This window comes from Pelmatolapia mariae, linkage group LG20 (genome assembly GCF_036321145.2).
Source record: "Pelmatolapia mariae isolate MD_Pm_ZW linkage group LG20, Pm_UMD_F_2, whole genome shotgun sequence".
NCBI lineage: Eukaryota > Metazoa > Chordata > Actinopteri > Cichliformes > Cichlidae > Pelmatolapia > Pelmatolapia mariae.
This window is the reverse complement of record NC_086244.1, coordinates 18495327-18512367: the sequence shown is the minus strand read 5'-3', so window position 1 is coordinate 18512367 and position 17041 is coordinate 18495327. Positions and strand designations below refer to the sequence as shown.

The 17041-nt window shown below is 37.7% G+C and overlaps 2 protein-coding genes across 3 annotated transcripts in view; both read left to right on the top strand.

The window, feature by feature from the left end:
• LOC134619032 (NEDD8-activating enzyme E1 catalytic subunit-like) overlaps positions 1 to 1686 on the top strand; it is a 5904-nt gene extending 4218 nt beyond the window's left edge. For both annotated transcript variants that reach the window (XM_063464727.1, XM_063464728.1), the window contains exons 12-18: positions 29 to 82; positions 472 to 508; positions 626 to 707; positions 800 to 900; positions 985 to 1048; positions 1140 to 1194; positions 1291 to 1686. In XM_063464727.1, coding sequence (XP_063320797.1) covers positions 29 to 82; positions 472 to 508; positions 626 to 707; positions 800 to 900; positions 985 to 1048; positions 1140 to 1194; positions 1291 to 1379 — 482 coding nt within the window. In that variant the 3' untranslated portion in view covers positions 1380 to 1686. The remainder of the gene's footprint in view (positions 1 to 28; positions 83 to 471; positions 509 to 625; positions 708 to 799; positions 901 to 984; positions 1049 to 1139; positions 1195 to 1290) is intronic.
• An 840-nt stretch (positions 1687 to 2526) lies between these two features.
• LOC134618950 (chemokine-like protein TAFA-4) lies at positions 2527 to 12338 on the top strand. Its single transcript, XM_063464597.1, has 5 exons — positions 2527 to 2925; positions 3781 to 3905; positions 5947 to 6102; positions 6333 to 6457; positions 8489 to 12338. Exons 2-5 carry the CDS (start codon positions 3791 to 3793, stop codon positions 8498 to 8500), a joined length of 408 nt encoding a protein of 135 aa, XP_063320667.1. The 5' UTR covers positions 2527 to 2925; positions 3781 to 3790; the 3' UTR covers positions 8501 to 12338.
• The last annotated feature ends 4703 nt before the right edge of the window (positions 12339 to 17041 follow it).

The following is a 17041-nucleotide window of genomic DNA, read 5'->3' as shown; positions in this document are numbered from 1 at the left end:
AAAGTTGCATCTGTTTCTTATGTCACAGGTGTCGTGAAAAGGATCATTCCTGCTGTGGCATCGACTAATGCTGTTATTGCTGGTATGAAAGTCAAACTTTTTAAGCTGGTAGCAGTGAAAGTGTTGTAATGTCTGGTGATGTAAAAGCAGCAAACGTTCCTTAATTAAACCTTTTGTAGTCAGTGTTACTTAAAAGTGACACACATGGCACACATGCAGTTGTTTAAATGATGGTATTGGGAGATGTAGCACTTGAAAAATGGTGGACATTTTCTAAACAACGTGTTTTGGTTTTTTAAACATATTTAGACTTGGAGCCAACAGACAGCTAATTGCTCTGCAGTTTTTAATACTGTGATCATTTACTACTGTACTTGGGTAGCTTGTTAACCTTACATGCTAACTTTGCAGCTTAGCTCGTTCACATTTCATTCATTCACTTCATTTGTTTTCTGTTTCTGTTCTTCGTAGCTGCCTGTGCAACAGAAGTTTTTAAGATTGCTACGAGGTTGGTTGTAAAAAACACATTTTGAGCCATTTGATATATTTTTTCTATTTTTCTCAACATAAACATCTCTAATTGTTTTTTGTTGTTTTGTTTTGTTTTGTTGGTTTTTTTTACCAGCGCCTATATCCCTTTGAATAATTACATGGTCTTCAATGACGTGGATGGACTGTACACCTACACATTTGAAGCAGAGCGAAAGGTTTGTTTTAGCTGTAACTGGCTTTTTGCCAGCTATGTAATGTATGCTCACCGAGAATATTCAGTGTAATCTGAATTTTCATTGATTGACAGGAAAATTGCTCAGCTTGCAGCCAGGTGCCTCAAGATCTCCAGTTCCCTCCTTCTGCCAAATTACAGGAGGTTTTAGAGTACCTGACAGAGAACGCCTCTTTGTGAGTACTCAGGAAGAACATTCTGCACTCGGATTTTTGACACAAATAATGATCGCGTTAAGATTTATTTCATTTCTTTCCCAGACAAATGAAATCCCCTGCTATCACCACAACTCTGGAAGGAAAGAATAAGACGCTGTATTTGCAGGTAATGTATTAAACCAATTCTGGAAAAAAAAAATTCATGACTTGTATCTTATTATACACCACAGGTAACTAGGATTGTATTTTTATTCTAGTCTGTTAAATCCATTGAAGAACGAACCAGGCCAAACCTCTGCAAAACTTTAAAAGGTAATAAGAAGCTGTTACAGTCCATTAAAAGTTGCATCTATAACATGTGAATCATGCTTGTGTAACAAGTCCTTTTTTTTTTTTTTTCTGATGTAGAGCTGGGCTTGTCAGATGGACAGGAACTGGCTGTAGCTGATATCACCACACCCCAGACAGTCCTCTTCAAGCTCAATTTCACAGCTTGAACCTCCATTACTACAAACAGCACTGATGCAACTGGATGCAAACTGGTCTCATGACAAAGTTACTGGGACTTTTCAGTAGCACATTTGATATAATAATGTAAATATGATCAGTAAGTTCTCACTTGTCAGATAGTGTTGATGCTATATGAATATGGCCATTAAATAACATTGTTTTTCTATTAGTAATGTTGTTTACTACTTTGTCAGTTTGTCCTGTGTTGACCTATCCTGTAGCTACTTCCCCATCAAATTAAATAAAAATAATGATGTGCACTATACTCTAATAAAGTTTTATTATCATGTGAGACTACAGTTTCATCTCATTTATTTAATTTAGAAGTAAATGGCATTTTCTTTGGCAGCTTCTGGGTTTTAATTTGATGGATTTCTAACAACTGGATTAGATGACACCTATCACAGTATATACATATGGTGCATTAAGCTTTTTAATCTAGAGGCACTTGGATTGTCATGTGTTTTATGATTAATTCTATAAAAACTGAAAAAATATGAAACGTAAAAATTTGTTTAGTATATTTATTTACGTTTTAACTCTTCCCAACTATGGAAGTGGTTGTTGCCTTTGTGGCTTTCCAAATTCCCATGTAGTAGACAAACTAAGACATCAACACTCATCACTGAAGGGAGTTCACCTCGTCTTTACTATTGGCTACTATTAACAGTACTAATAGCCTGGCAATAGGCTAACATTTGCAAATGAATGAATGCGCGAAAAAAAAGAATAGCAGTCATATATTGTAAAAATCACTATGGTGTTGATATAAAAACAAACTGATAGCTACTCCACTTAATCGTTATTCTTTAACTTAATCACTATCCCATTTATTTATTTATTTGTTTTTTTGAAATCTCGGTTTACATTGTAACATCGTGGAAAGACTGTATAAATATATATTTTGGGATGTTTTACCCTTTGCAACCTATTAAGTAAGAATATTCTTCAAACCTAAGAAGATAATATCCTGATAATATATTTGACAGTTTTTTTCTGGTTAAAAGACAAAAAAAGGTGGAAACGAATAAAAAAAACAGGACTCTGCCCTCCTCAGATGCAGTTTATCCTCTCCGTCCACTGTGTGACAGGATGTCGATACTCACTTTAAGCTTCTTATGGCGCTAATGAAAGTGGCCACATATTGCTCGGGAGACAGATGGCTTGTGTCTTGATTAAGATTTAATTTTCCTGACGGGAATAGCTGACAGGCTTGTCCCGCTGTGTTCACAGAGCAACACATCTCTCACATCGCATCCTGGCTGAAAGGTACAGTGTAACTCCGGGGAGAGCAGATGATGTGTGAAAGTGCAGCTTTTCACTTAGCCGGTGTGTTGACTGTTATCTATATCAGCTGCAGGCTCCCCCTTCTTCTTCCCTTTTCTCGCTCTGATTCGTGCCTCTTCAGAAAGCGGAGAGTAACATTTGCAGCGAACTTTACCAACCTCGCTGAACCGACGTGATGCGCTTGCTTTTAACACCGACACTGATGATGACTTCAGCAGCGGTTCATTATCAGTAACCTGAGCACAAGTAAGTGGGTGAATTAAGAATTTATCCATCAAGAAAAATTCAAATTCCAGAAGCAAAACTGATGTAGATCGTTTATGTGAGATCACATCACTAGCAGTGTTGGTACAAATACTAAAAGGAAGAAAAAACAAGTTGAGTGTATGAATATTTAGATATTCGTTTGTTTGTTTGTTTGTTTGTTTCAGAAATGATGCATTAAAAGACACGACTTAAATGGAAAAAAGGGAAATTTCCCACACTAAACTAAAACTGATTGCCTGTATTGTTGTGCTTACTTTTCCCACACATTTTCTGTAGAACATCTTAAACTGTCTACTTGACAAATGAATTAAGAAAGTAATCCACAGTTAAATCAATGATGAAAATCACGCTATAATAGCTATAATTGGAGCCTTAAACTTTATATGAGGGGGTTTAGTGATGAATGAAAATGCCTCAAGCCATCTAGCGCAATGATGCATTGCTTGATGCCACATTGCTCTGTATAATTTATTGCTGTAATTTGACATAAAAGTCCATGTCCCATTTTTTTTCTGTGCCTCATGTGGAATACAGCGTGTTTTGGAGGAAGTGTTTAGCTTTGCACACAGAGCCGTTCACAGCTGAAAGGATAATCTCAGAAATGAGTGCAAGGACCTACTCTCATCTGCCTCTCATCAGGCTTTTGTTGGCATTTCTTTGATTTGCCTTGGCTTAGCTTGGTGATGTCAGAGTCATAATCGAGCAAATAGATTCTATGATCTGGAGGACCACTTGTCAGAGTGAGAATATATCAAAAGAGTTTAATATGGTATTTTTTAATTTGTTTAAGGAAAATTGTCTCTTAAAGTTTGCATGAATATTTTTTTTGTGCAGACACTTGAAGATGAAGATGAACATAAGGACACAAGCATTACACTGGGGTCTCCTCCTTCTGTGTATAATGAGCCTCTGCATCCAGCTTGTGTCCAGTGGCAACCAAAGCTCCCGAGGAAAGACAGGTAAGACCCAACCAGACCACTGGCACCCCCAGAGGAACTCATTATGGCTTTTGGTCACTATTGTGTTGGTCTGGTAGACAGTTAAAGGCCCAGTGCCACCCTAAGGCATAAGTGCTAAACCCTCACAGACTTAATTGTCGTCATCTGGTAAGGAATTGGAGGCTGCACATGCTCAAATACAATAATTTTTCATACTGTTGTGAGTGGGACTTGTTATTTCACATTCTTATTTTCTTCATCACAAAAACAGCCATAGAGAGTAACTGCCTGATTTGAACATCTTCTAGTCTTTACCGTTTAGAAAGAAGAAAAGGCAGTTGTCAGATTCTTGCTCTGCTCTTAACACAAGCATAGTTGGGAAAAAATTGAAGTTAAAGTATTACAAACAAATAAAGTAAGTCTTATATGGTATATGTGTTTAATGCCTATTTAAAGTCTTTTTTTGTTGTTTGTAATGTTAGGGTATAACATCCCAACATGTTGGACTATTGGTAGTTCAAAATCTGTGGAAATGCAGACTTGTGGAAAGTTTGCATAAAGGGATCCAAATGTCTGATAGGAGAGAGCTCCCATGCACTTGATTATTTCACATTGGGACAGTCCTAAACCTCTCACGGTCTGAGCAGGAAGGTGCATCAAAGCCTGTGAGTCTGTGAGTGTAGAGACTGGGACTAGGCTCAGCTTTTGCAACGAGATCCAGAGAAACATGTTTGCTATTTTATTTTATTTTTTTAGATGTAAATATGTTTTCATGTCATATATACAGAGCTTCATAGTATGTCTTCAGAGTTCTAAAGTAGTGATTCTGTAGAACATTCCCTCCTGAAGTTATGAATTCGTTGAACCATATCAGCCTACTGTAGTTTGACCAATTTCCAACCTAGAGGTCAGACCCCCTCTAAGTTTTCAAATGTGTGGTTTTGTGAAACATATTAGATTTAATTTAATTTTCAGATTATGCTATAACATTAATGGTCATGTAAACAAAGATTACAATTAGTCTTTTTTATGATAGCAGATCATGGATCTGAACAGGTACAAGCAGACAATTATACAGTTGAACTGCCACATAGAAACTGTTTTTGTGAGGGCTCAAATGCAGAAATGATTGGGAAGCACTACTTGAATCTAATTTTTAACCTTATACAGTGTTATTCAATATGATGTAACAAAGAAGTAACTATTAACCTCTAGCTGTCAGACAAATGCGGCTGAATAAAAAGGGCATATTTGTGACTGAAATGCTATGGAGTAGAAGTCCAGTACAGGAGAAAATGGATACATTTCAGTGAAGTATATGAATTTCTACTTAAGAAAATACACTCACAAACAACTGCAATGTTAAGCCCTAAACCCATCTCTATGTTTTGAATAATTTTGCATTTGGCATGAGTGCTTTAATTGTAGTCTGATTTAAAACACCGTTTAATTATGAATTTCCAAATCCTGCAGGTATTGTTGGCCATGGAGCCAACCTGACACCTCAGTTCAAAATTAGCAATATTCATGCCTTTTTTGTAGGCTTGTTTCTCCTGCTCTCTAGCACCCCTTAAACTGGAAGTTCAGTTTTAAGTGCAGCAGAATGACTCATCAGTGATAATCCCTAAAAGCAGCATTCCTTTATGCAGATTTCTGTGCAGAGATGCAGATGCTGCTTTGAAATGTCTGCTCGTGTTCTTTATTATGCTAATTTCTGATAATGTGAAACATGAAATTAGCTTACTGAACATAATGATAATTGCTGCTAATATGTTTGCAGCATTTGTAACCCCATCCCCCTGCCTGGTGGATGAGTGCTGGTGCATTTCCTCCACTTGGTGGTGCTGTAGCTTCAAAAACAGCAAAATTAGGTTTAATCAATAAGAACTAAACTGTTTTGTAACTGTAACAAAAGATTAGATCTCAGACGTCATTAAGCCTAGAAGTGATTGCCTATAATTCTGTCATTTTTAAAAGAGTAAAATCAGCCAGGCTGCCGCAACCTGCACGCAAAACTCAGCGTAGAAGATTGGTATCATTCCCTTCAAAATTTCTTTCTCAGGGTCATCACAGGAGAGGACAGGGACTTGTGAAGTGGTTGCTGCTCATCGCTGCTGCAACAAGAACAAAATTGAAGAACGCTCTCAAACTGTCAAGTGCTCCTGCTTCCCAGGACAGGTAGCGGGGACAACAAGGGCTCTGCCCTCTTGTGTTGAAGGTAATATTACTAGGACCCTCTTTCAGCTCTCTTAAACTGAAATATTTCCTCATGACATGCATATATTACAGGTCAGAGTAGAGTTAGTTTCACTGGAGTCCACTAATAGTGAGGCATTTAAGAATCATAAGAGTGTGACATTTGACTGAGATGCTTTTTCCAAACAAGGCCTTTTTTAAAGTCCTTTTGTCTAAAAAGTGACCTTCTGCTGTGTTCGTCTCCCCCTGCAGCCTCTATTGTGCGACAGAAATGGTGGTGTAAAATGGAGCCGTGTCTGCAGGGGGAGGAGTGCAGAGTCCTCCCTGACCTCACTGGCTGGTCATGCATCTCTGGAAATAAAGTGAAGACCACAAAGGTGGGCAGAGGGCCTGCAATAGTCTGAGGTTACATCGACACAATAACTTTTTCATCTTAAAACAATGTTTTAAACATTATTCACCCAAATCAATATTTTAGTACAAAATCAATTTCACTTAATGCATGCATACTTGTATCAAACTGATTAGTTATATACATACTGGATATGTATTTTGCTGGTGTAAACAGGAAGCAGAGGATTCAGAGGAAAAAAGCAATGGCAAAAAGTTGCTTTGACTGATAATGAAATCAGTCCAACGATAATGAAACTGTTACAGAAAGTTGTTGCAAACTTAATATGGTAATGTCAAAATTAGTCCATCTTTAGTGGAAGCCATACCAAGCCAGGAAAGATCCATCCATCCATCCATCCATCCATCTTCTTCTGTTTATCCAATTTAGTGTTGCGGGAGACCCCACATATGAAGGATGAAATCCTATTATTTGGGCTAACTGTAATATTTTGACTTAATTTTGTGATGAAAAAACCCACTCAGTAAGTGTACATCTATAATATTGTTCCTGCCAGTTTGAGACTATTCATAGTTCTGGAATTTACAAACTAAAACTGAGTCTGTAATGTCTGTCTATGTTCTCAGTCATCCAGCCATGCTAGTCTTCAGAGTTTGAAAAGAAGGCAGCTGGACTGATTCTGTATTATTTCCCAAAATCTACATTTACAGCTCTGTAGAGAATGAACTAGTTTGGACATGAGCCCTAGCGGTCGTAAAAATTACATATTTTAAAATTAAAATAGATTAGTGTGGGTGCACCCAGAGTCACAGTGGAAGCAGCCCTACAAAAGAAATAACACATAGTGACTTTAATTTCATACATGGTATTTATAGATGCTTAAATACAGTCGCACAAAAAAATCTTCTCCATTTTCACTGTTCACTTTCATGCAAACAGGGTCTGACAAACTTGTGAACGCTCATCATAAAGCTTTATTTTAGTAAGCACTCCTTTGATGCTCAAAGATTCCACAATCAAGCATAATCACTGCTCCCAGTGCCCATATCAACCCCTTTGCTTGCACCAGGCACAGTGGGCTCAGAAACCCTAATTCTATAATCTGGTGAATGATGGGGCCAAGAGGACAAACATGAAATAAGCTGTGAACTAATACCAAAGCAGTAAAACCCATGTAATTAAATCTGACGACCAAAGGAAGCCCCACTGTATTAAAATAAATAAATAAATAAATGAATAAATAAATAAATAAAATGCACATTCTCAGAAGTTACCTTTTTGATCAGCTGTATTCTATAAATGATTCATAGTAGAGAATATTTTATAGTGAGACAGGGAAAGTGAACACAGGCAGCATATAGAAAGTGATCACTGTCTACAGAAGTCATGTGATCATCAGATTATACTCCCAACAGAATAGAACAAAAGCACATACTTTTCTCCTTTTTTCCAACCCCTGCATTTGTTACTGTCACTGGGCTTTTTGAGCCTTTTGCTCACAGATCGGGCATACAGTTTAAAACGTGGTAGTTTCTGAAACACTTTACTGGCTGCTTTACTTTACACAGTAAATAAAAACACACTGCTCACTTCTGGTTTAGCACTGTGGATTTTGCTGTGGAAATTAACAGCTGTCTCAAACAGATTTTTATCAGCAATATGTAGTGTACGCTAATGAATTTGCTTCCTTGTTCACTCATTCACTTCTCTGCATCTAATGGATGCTTAATAGCTTAGTAAGCAGTAAATTGAAATTATGCGTACTTAACATAATTTTACATCATCATTGACAGCTGTTTGCAAATTCTTGAGATAGAGAGTATTTCTCTTATCGCAGCATCACACGCTTTCTTAGAATTTGGAGAAAATCAATCCCTCACAAGCCATTAAAGATACTAAGCTATGATTGGGGTAATGAGTGGAGTTTAACGAGGGATAGATTGAAAATAGAACAAATTCGACAGTATTTAACTTTCTTTTCAAATGTACTGAAATCATTGTGATGGAGAAAAATCAAAATTTAATTTTCTTTTTTTCATTTATGTTTCATTTTCAGGTGACACGGTAGCAAGACAGAAGCTCCAGCTAATCAGTGCAAGCCCATACTGGTCTGCCTCAGTCAACTTAAATAACATTACACTGTGAGGATAGTGAATGCCCCGTCAGATGGAGCACAGAACAATATAGATTTAATTAGATATGGCTCAGCTTTAAATTGCAGAAAATCATTATTTTAATTTGCTTTGTCTTGGAACAATTTTGGTTTGTGTTAATGCCATGGCGAAGAGAATCTATTAGCAATTGACCTGGGATAAAATGATGCAGCACCTTTTCCAATCCAAATGGACAGCTTTTGCAAAAGTCTATCATTGTGTTTTGTGCTTGATATTCTGGGCACATTGTGATGCACTCAATCAAAGTTTGGATGGGTCTGCTGGCAGACACTTAAAAAGAGATTTTGTGGATTTTCAGGAGGCAGAATGTGAATCCAGTCAGTGGCCTGTGACTCTCTCGAAGCAGAAGCCAACAAATTCTGAGAAATTTATTATTATATAGCATTTGTAGACAACCCTGTCTCTTAACTTACTCTGAGTTTCATAAGAGGTCAGCTCCCTTTCCACAAAGAAGCACTCTCTCAAACACTGCATGAACACACACACACACACATACATGACTATGCATACACAAAGGCTGCTTTTTGACTCCACTGGTTGGACGGGCCACCACCTGCAAGGCTGTGATGGCATGCACACAAGCATGAAGCTCTGATGCAAAACAAGGACTGTTTGAAATGCTAATCATGGGGAGAAAGAGGAGAGAAAAGAGAAGAGGAGCTTCTTCACTGCTGAGAGTCTTTACATCATGCTTTTTTTTGTTTCTGTTTGTGCTCCTGTGGAGGGGACTCTGCTTATAGTAATGATGGGAAACACTGACAGTTCTCTGCCTTGAAGCAAATCGTAGCCACTAACATAACACAATGTTTACCTTTACTACCACTTCATCACTTGTCCTCTTTATATAAATAATATTCCTGCTGGACCCACCTCGATTGCCTCTCTTTTATCTCTTGAGTTCAGGCAGATACTTTGCAATTTACCTTTGAAATGAAGGGACCAAAAAAATCTAAATAAAAACACAAATACAGCAGCTGCAAATCATTCCAACTTCCAGCATTAGACTTGCATGCATAACAACCGCTGCAAGTTGAAAGCAGCTGAACTCAACATAAGACATTTATGCATGATTTATATTTTACATATTATTGTTTTAGTAGTGACAAGAGTCTTCACTGAAAGGTCTGAAATTCAGGTGTTTACACGTTGGCTACCTTTGTAAGCGTTCAGGTTTAATTCTTCCTTAACTCTTGCAGTGCTGTGAATTCATTTTACGGGATGCAATATGTAAATCTAAGATCATGTAGTGATACAGTATTCAATCACGCTGGATGTTTTTTACTGGTTTTAGATGACAGTAGTATCTCATGGAATCTGTAGTTCAAAAGTTCATCTCCTTTGTGTTTCTTCTTTTTCCTGGAAATTGTTTTTATAGCTCAGAAAATAATTCAGAGGATAGCAGTGAGAATAGAAACATAGGGCCTTTACAATGCTTTCCAGATGTAGATTATTATATACATACATCTTAAGCAATGAATGTCGCAGACAGAGCACCATATGCCATGTTTATGTTGATCTCATCGAGGTATATAGGGAATTCCACCTTTCTTTCTTCCTCAAATTGTTCTTTTTTCATGAGTTTGCACTTAAATGTGCCTGATGGGACGTTTTGAGATTCTTCTGATTTTGAGATTCTTCTGATTTTGAGATTTAGATTTCTTTATTTGTGACACAAAACCCTTCCTCTAAATCACTCTAAATGTGACATGCTTTTGAGTATTTTGTAGGTTCACTGGCTAGTTTTTAACCATTCTGACAGCAGTATTACAAAACTGCAGACCTTGTAAACTTGTCTGACATAGTTAGGACAAAGTAGGGTGATGGTGCTTTAGTATTTGCACTGTTTTTGTATAAAAACTATAGGTGCAATAACAGAAACCATTTAAAATGTGATGCAATCCATTGTACAACTGTTGTATTTGGCTATACTGAATGAATATACTATATAGCCGTGTTGTGATTTAGTGCATTTGTTCAAGATATACAAAAGAGTCCTACAGTGATCTGCAATATTTATTTGTTTAATTTAGCTGCACGTATAACTCAAAAACTCCAAACATTCTGTGGTAGTAATCACAGTATCATGGGGGTTTTGGAGTGTCAGACTGACAATATATGCAATCAGAAGCTACTACCTCAGGCATTAGAAACAGAAATTATCGTTGCAGTCACAACAGTTTTTAATAATTTGTCACTCTTGATTTTGTTCAATTTTGACAGCCGACGCTTCTCTCAGTGATGCAAACTCTGGGAATAAACCAAAAAATATTTATTTACTCTCAAACCCTTCAGAAATATGGATTGTGAACGCTATCTTGTTAAAGATGCTTCTCAGTGACTGATTTAACTCCTCAGGCTTGAACTGAAAATGAAGTTTACTCACAGAAAGATCATTGGAAGTTAAACCAAGGAGCTGGTTGAGTCCCACGGGAGTCTTTTCACTGTTCTTGCTCATTGAACCACATTGTACTTTTTGAATTTAAATTAAAATTGTATTTTTAAAGTTCCATAATTCCCAGACTGTTCTTGAACTGTTTGTGAATAAATCTTTAGAATGACCAGGAACTAAAATGGAAAAAAAGACACATCCACTGGGAATCCCTACAATCTGCTGCACCTGTACTTTTTCAGAAAATATACAGAATTGAACTGTCATGAGTTTACATTGTAACATAATATTTTGTCACGTACTGTTTGGTCATATTTTGTGAAGTAAGAGATTTGGTTTTTAAAAATTTCAACAGGAACTAACTTAGTGTAAAAAAAGTTTGAAGTAGGGAACAGTACTTTATACCCCAGGGGGTTTTATGTCAACGGTGACAGCACACATCCTCAAATTTCTGCCTATATTCCTAAAATACCAGTAGCACTCACAGCTTTATTTTCTCTGATATATTTTCAAAGGAGCTGGTGTGACATTCATTAGGTAACTTTCAGATGTGTCTCAGATAAACTGTGATTCATACACACACTCACACAGGGTCTTAGGAAATTTCAGCGCTGCTTGATTACCTCTTATCTGAATAAAAAGTAAAGTCAGTCACTTTATCGCTATGCTTTTTCACAAATTAAGTCGAAGCTCTCTCGGCACCTGCCATCAAAACAAGAATCACATCCCCCCCAAAATAAAAATGAAAGCAGCCAAATGAGTTAATTAAGGCGGGTGTTATAGGATCTACACTCTTAGATGGGAGTAGCAGCACACACGAAATAAATGCTTTAAAAGCTGAGGCAAATAATCAGAAAATTATAACAGATGAGAGGATTAAAGATCCACAAGATGAGGGGAAAAAAAGTAACCTCACTTTTGAGATGTTATTCCAAAGGAGTAAGAGAAAGCTCGAACATTTCTTTACACTTGATTCTCACAATTCAAACCAGACTCACAAATAACACGTTTCCGACAGCTTATATGATGGGAGTTTCCGGATGATATGTGACGGGGAACATTTCCTCTCTTGTGGCTGTCTGTTGGGGACAGTAGTTCATGTTCACTAATAGAAAATAAATTGTCCTGGGGCTCATGAAAAACATAATGGAAACACTGTTCTATTCCCCTTTAACAACTTTCACCTCATCTAGAGTTGACAGTTATAATAAAAAATGTAAACACACTTCTCATTCTCTGTGTATAACTGCAGAGTGTGCGTGTTTGTGTGTGTGTGTAAACTGAATTAGCCTTCTTTAATAAGAGACAGCTATACAGTAAAGGCGACTTAAAGCGATGGTCTCAATGTAGTCTGGTCACAGCTCGAAGCTTCCATCTATTTGCTGTGTCGTTATGCAGACATACTATCTCCAAAAGAGATTATATTTGTGCTTAATTAAAACAGACAGCTGAACAATTACACTTTAATGAACAAACATTAATTGGACACAATTAATGTTATCAGCTGTGTGTGATGTATTCATAGGCCTTTATGCCTCTTGGCTGCATGCTGCAGTATAGGCTGTTATGCACCCATAGTGAGAATAGAGAACTACACTGGTGATACTGATGTACTGTATCGGGGGTATAACTTTCTTATTTACAGGTTTCATTTCTAAGATGGAAGGTGGAAAAATCATCTACTGGATTTCACTTTGCCATTGCTTGAACCCAAGTGATAATAAGACTTCACTTTACTGGCTCAATTACAAGTTGCCAGTCAAATTTTGTTTCTCAAAAATCTTTCCATGTCCTTAACTCCTTATCCAGTTCAGGGTGACAGGGAGTAAAAGTTTATCCTGGCTGTCCCAGGGTGAGTCGCAGGGTACACCATTGACAGGCCAACAGTTTATCGCAGGTCTAAGACAGAGGGATGGACAACAGTTCACACTAAGACCAGTTAAGGAACACCAAATAACTTAATGTGGGTCTAAAACCTTTCGACTGTAGGAATATGCTGGAGAGAACATTTAAATTGACCACTCGTGTAAATGGTTGTCTTTCTTACCTAACAATGGCTTTTTCTAGTATTTATTTAAGTATTTATTAGATACTAGATAATAGATATTTAAATAATAGAAAAATGTAATACTTAAATAGTACTTCCATTAATACATTTGTTAAGCTTGATATCTAAGAAAGCAAATAAGTGTATTTCTGTCATAGTCCAGCTCTAAATGGGAGAAACAGAGCTTTAATCATGGTTTACCAATTTATTAACCAGACAAACCAAAAACCATTATTAACTTTATGAGGTGTGTTAGTCAGTGTGTCAGCAGCTGGATGAGTGTTTCAGTGTAAAGTGAATGTCAATGTGTAGCGTAAACCTAAAGTAACAAGCCTGATGCCAAGCAAACAAATAACATGATGATGAGTGAAGGAAGAGAGTAAGCAACTGAAACAGCAAGCTCTTAAATGCTCCAAGGAGACTGAGCAGGTGCTCCCAGTTGTTCTAATTAACTCAACCTACCAGGAACCTGCAAGGCAACAGAGAGGGACGAGCAGGGCCACGTAGTAGACCCTGGCCAAGTCAGCGGGCCGTCAGATTTCTAAAATGTCTAAAGTGTTATTTTAGAGACACAATTAGAATAATAAGAGAACAAAACATAGTGTCATCGTATATTTGCTTGAGTCAGAAAATGAAGGGTTTTTTTTCCTTTACTTGCATCTTATCGGCATTTTAGGGGCAGACAAGGACAAAAGTGTAACTGTGTAATGAGCGCCTTTATCCCCTGTCTGAACTGTCGACATATGATGTCCCCACTGAAAACACACTTGAGCAAGGACCATGTGTTCTGCTTTCATATTACGACAGCCTAATTTTCAAAACTATTTTTAAAGTGTTTTGTATGGGTAATTGTGATTTACTGTCACTCTCCATTAAAGTCAAGAATAAGGGTGAGGCCAGGGTGCTGGGGAGGAAAATAACCCACAGCAAGACACCGCAGTCAGGGAGAAGGATCGGAGACGAGTTGGTCGCTGCTCATTTCACGTCCTTTGTCTCAAAGGATGACGGTCACATTATGTCACTGTCTGCATTGAAACATGCAAAACACACAGAAATCGTCAGATACGTGCATATGAGCACACTATTATTCCTGAATAAAAATATATATATATCAGTTTGAGGACCAACACTGTGAATGGGGGATTCTAACTCATTTCACTGTTAACATGAGAAGTCTTTCCAGTATCTCCCAAAGGCACAACAGTTTTCATTTTCAAGGCTCAGACATTAGAAACTAAACCACCAGCCCAAATCCAACATAAATAATAAGAGCACACAACACTCTTACTCAGCCTGCAGGCAGTTCCAAGTCATGGTAAGTCTGTTCAGCTTCCCCACAAAGCTAAACCATTATACTAAACCTATTTTTGCATACCTGTAGTTATTGTGTACTATATGCTGTGGTGTTCACAATAGCCTGACAAAAGGCAGGGGAAGCTCATCTTTAATTCAAGGCAGGTTTTCTCTCACAGAGATAAATCCTCTTCCCACTTATAAGGGTGTGTGAGTGGGGGGTGGGGATGGGTGGGGGTGGGGGCTCCAACTATTCATCTCTCTATTGAGCAATTATTTAGCCTACCTGTATCCTCTGCAATTTTACAGAAGGATTCAATTTTATGTTTCTTTTAGCCATTTAGCTGCTGCTCTACCCAGAGTGACACTGAATTGCTAGAACTGATCCTCTGCCATAATGACGGTGTTCCAGCGTGCAACATATGGCCAACACTTGTCACGTTCATTTCCAGACAGTCATGTAGCAGGTTGCACCCTACTCACATAAGTACACCTGGAAACCGAGCATTCTGTCGCATGTTGTCACCACAACACAACGTGATTCTGCTGGAAAAACATTTTTACGCCTCTGATTTAATTTCCTCTTGTTTGCCAGCATGAATACTTTAAAAAAGTCATCCCTGCAAAAATGTAAAATGTCAGCCGAGTGCCTCTGCATTGGTTTGATATAACTTGATATAAGCTAGTGGAACAGACACTGTGCCAGTGTCATTGTAAATCTGTCTATGTTTTCTTTGTGTGATCAAGTTGTTATTCCTTTGTGAGGACCTAACGGCTTGAAAGGCCTGGTATTCTCGGCATGAATCATTTAGATGAAAGCCTGAGGAGGAGGGGGGAAGGAGCATGAGGCACCTGATGTCAACTTTAATTAGAATCCAGTTTGGTCCGCGTTACCTTGACTTTGAAATCCTAGAGTCCTGCAGGGGAAGTGGAGACAGTTCCACGGTTACAGGATGTGATTAGACTGGGTAATCTCGGCGATTGCTCGATGCCACAGAAAACCACTGCAAAAACGAGTTAATAACTTTCACTTTGTTAAATGCTTTTTTCCACAGTATGCACTCCATGCCCTGCAGTTTCTCGTATATTTACTGAGTGCAACAACAGCTGCAGTTGGTTTTTCTAGTATTAATTAACAGGCAAGCCCTGCACTGATCTTCACACAATCAGATAATTATTGGTGCGTGGGGATTGTCTTGATAGGAATTATTACAAATTTAAAAGCCTATCATCATTCCCAGTTGTTCAAAGTTGCACCTTGATATTCATGAAAACAGAAAAACTGACTTCCCAGTGCAGACAGTGGAACATGACTAGACTCTCTGAGTGTTTTGAATGAAATGTGTCTTTAGAACAAACCCATGGGAGCTCTAAATCCCAGGATGTCCCTGGTGCGTCATAAAAAGAAGTCAGGGCACATCACCATCACTTGTGTCTTATTTCTCACTGTTCTGCTGCATGATGTGAGACATCAGGGCCTACAGCTTTAGCCCAGAGAGCCACTCCACAGACAGACAGAAAAAAGGAGGCTGCTGACATCCTGCGCACTTTATGCCCGTTTAGCAATCCCATGTTGGACATGCAACATTATTTCAAATGCTAGTTAAAAGTCTGGCAGCCTGGGGGAAATAAAAGAAAGACCTAAATAATATGTTCATGAATTCATAGAGCCATGTATAGCAATCACTGCTGGCCCTGCTGCATGTTGTAATTTCAGTACAATAGATGATGGACATTGTGCTGTAATTTAGCATCTGTGATTACGCTGCATGAGTGTCAGTGCGGTTTGAGCCAGAAATTAACACGTGCAAGGACAGCAGGAAAAAAAAGAGATGTCTCTCTTAATACAGCCACACCTGGATTTACAGTAAAATGCTGTCCCTTTAAAAAACACATTCTTTGTATAAAGGTTTTCACTGAATCAAATCTCTGCTTTGTATGGCAATGAGTGCAAATTCTAGTCAAAACCACAACAGGTAGCAACCACTATGGCTGAGTGTAGTTGCTATGCAAACAACCTCTCCATGTTTTTCATTGAGAGTCAAACTGTTGTCTCCCTGTCTGACTAGCTTGTATTCAACCTAATTTTATACTGCATTGTTGCAACTGGGCTCTTGCATAAGTTTTTTAAAACGTTTTAAATTTAGTTTTGGTTTGTAAATTTGACTACTTAGAAAGTCAAAGAATTAATTTTTACTTTTAACATTGGAAGTTGTATTTTTTAAGGATATTTACATATACCTTCAGGCATATGTTGTCTTGGGGTAAAAAACAAAACAAAAACCCAAATAAATTAATAGTCCATAGATTGCAGTGGTCACTACTGTGGTGCATGCAGCTGCTTTTCAGTGTTTTGTACCTGGGCAAACTTGATCTTTTCTAGACAGAAAATAGATGTCTGTGAAATATTATAAAAATACCTTTGAAATTGTGACCTCCCCTGTATAAAGGGCAAAATATAAAGAATTGTTTTAAGTAATTTATAAGGGGCTAAGGCCACAAATGGGGAAAGGATTTTATGTAACTCATGGGAGTGATTTTTGTTTAGTGCTACATGAAATAATATTGTGTGCTTTATCTTAGTTAAGGCTCAGATGAAATCATTCTTGAGTTTAAAAGTCAAATAAAACATCTATGTATTAATATTTTTATCTAATAGATGAGTGATCCAGAGTATTCTAATGAGCGCACAAGCTTTGCTTTTCA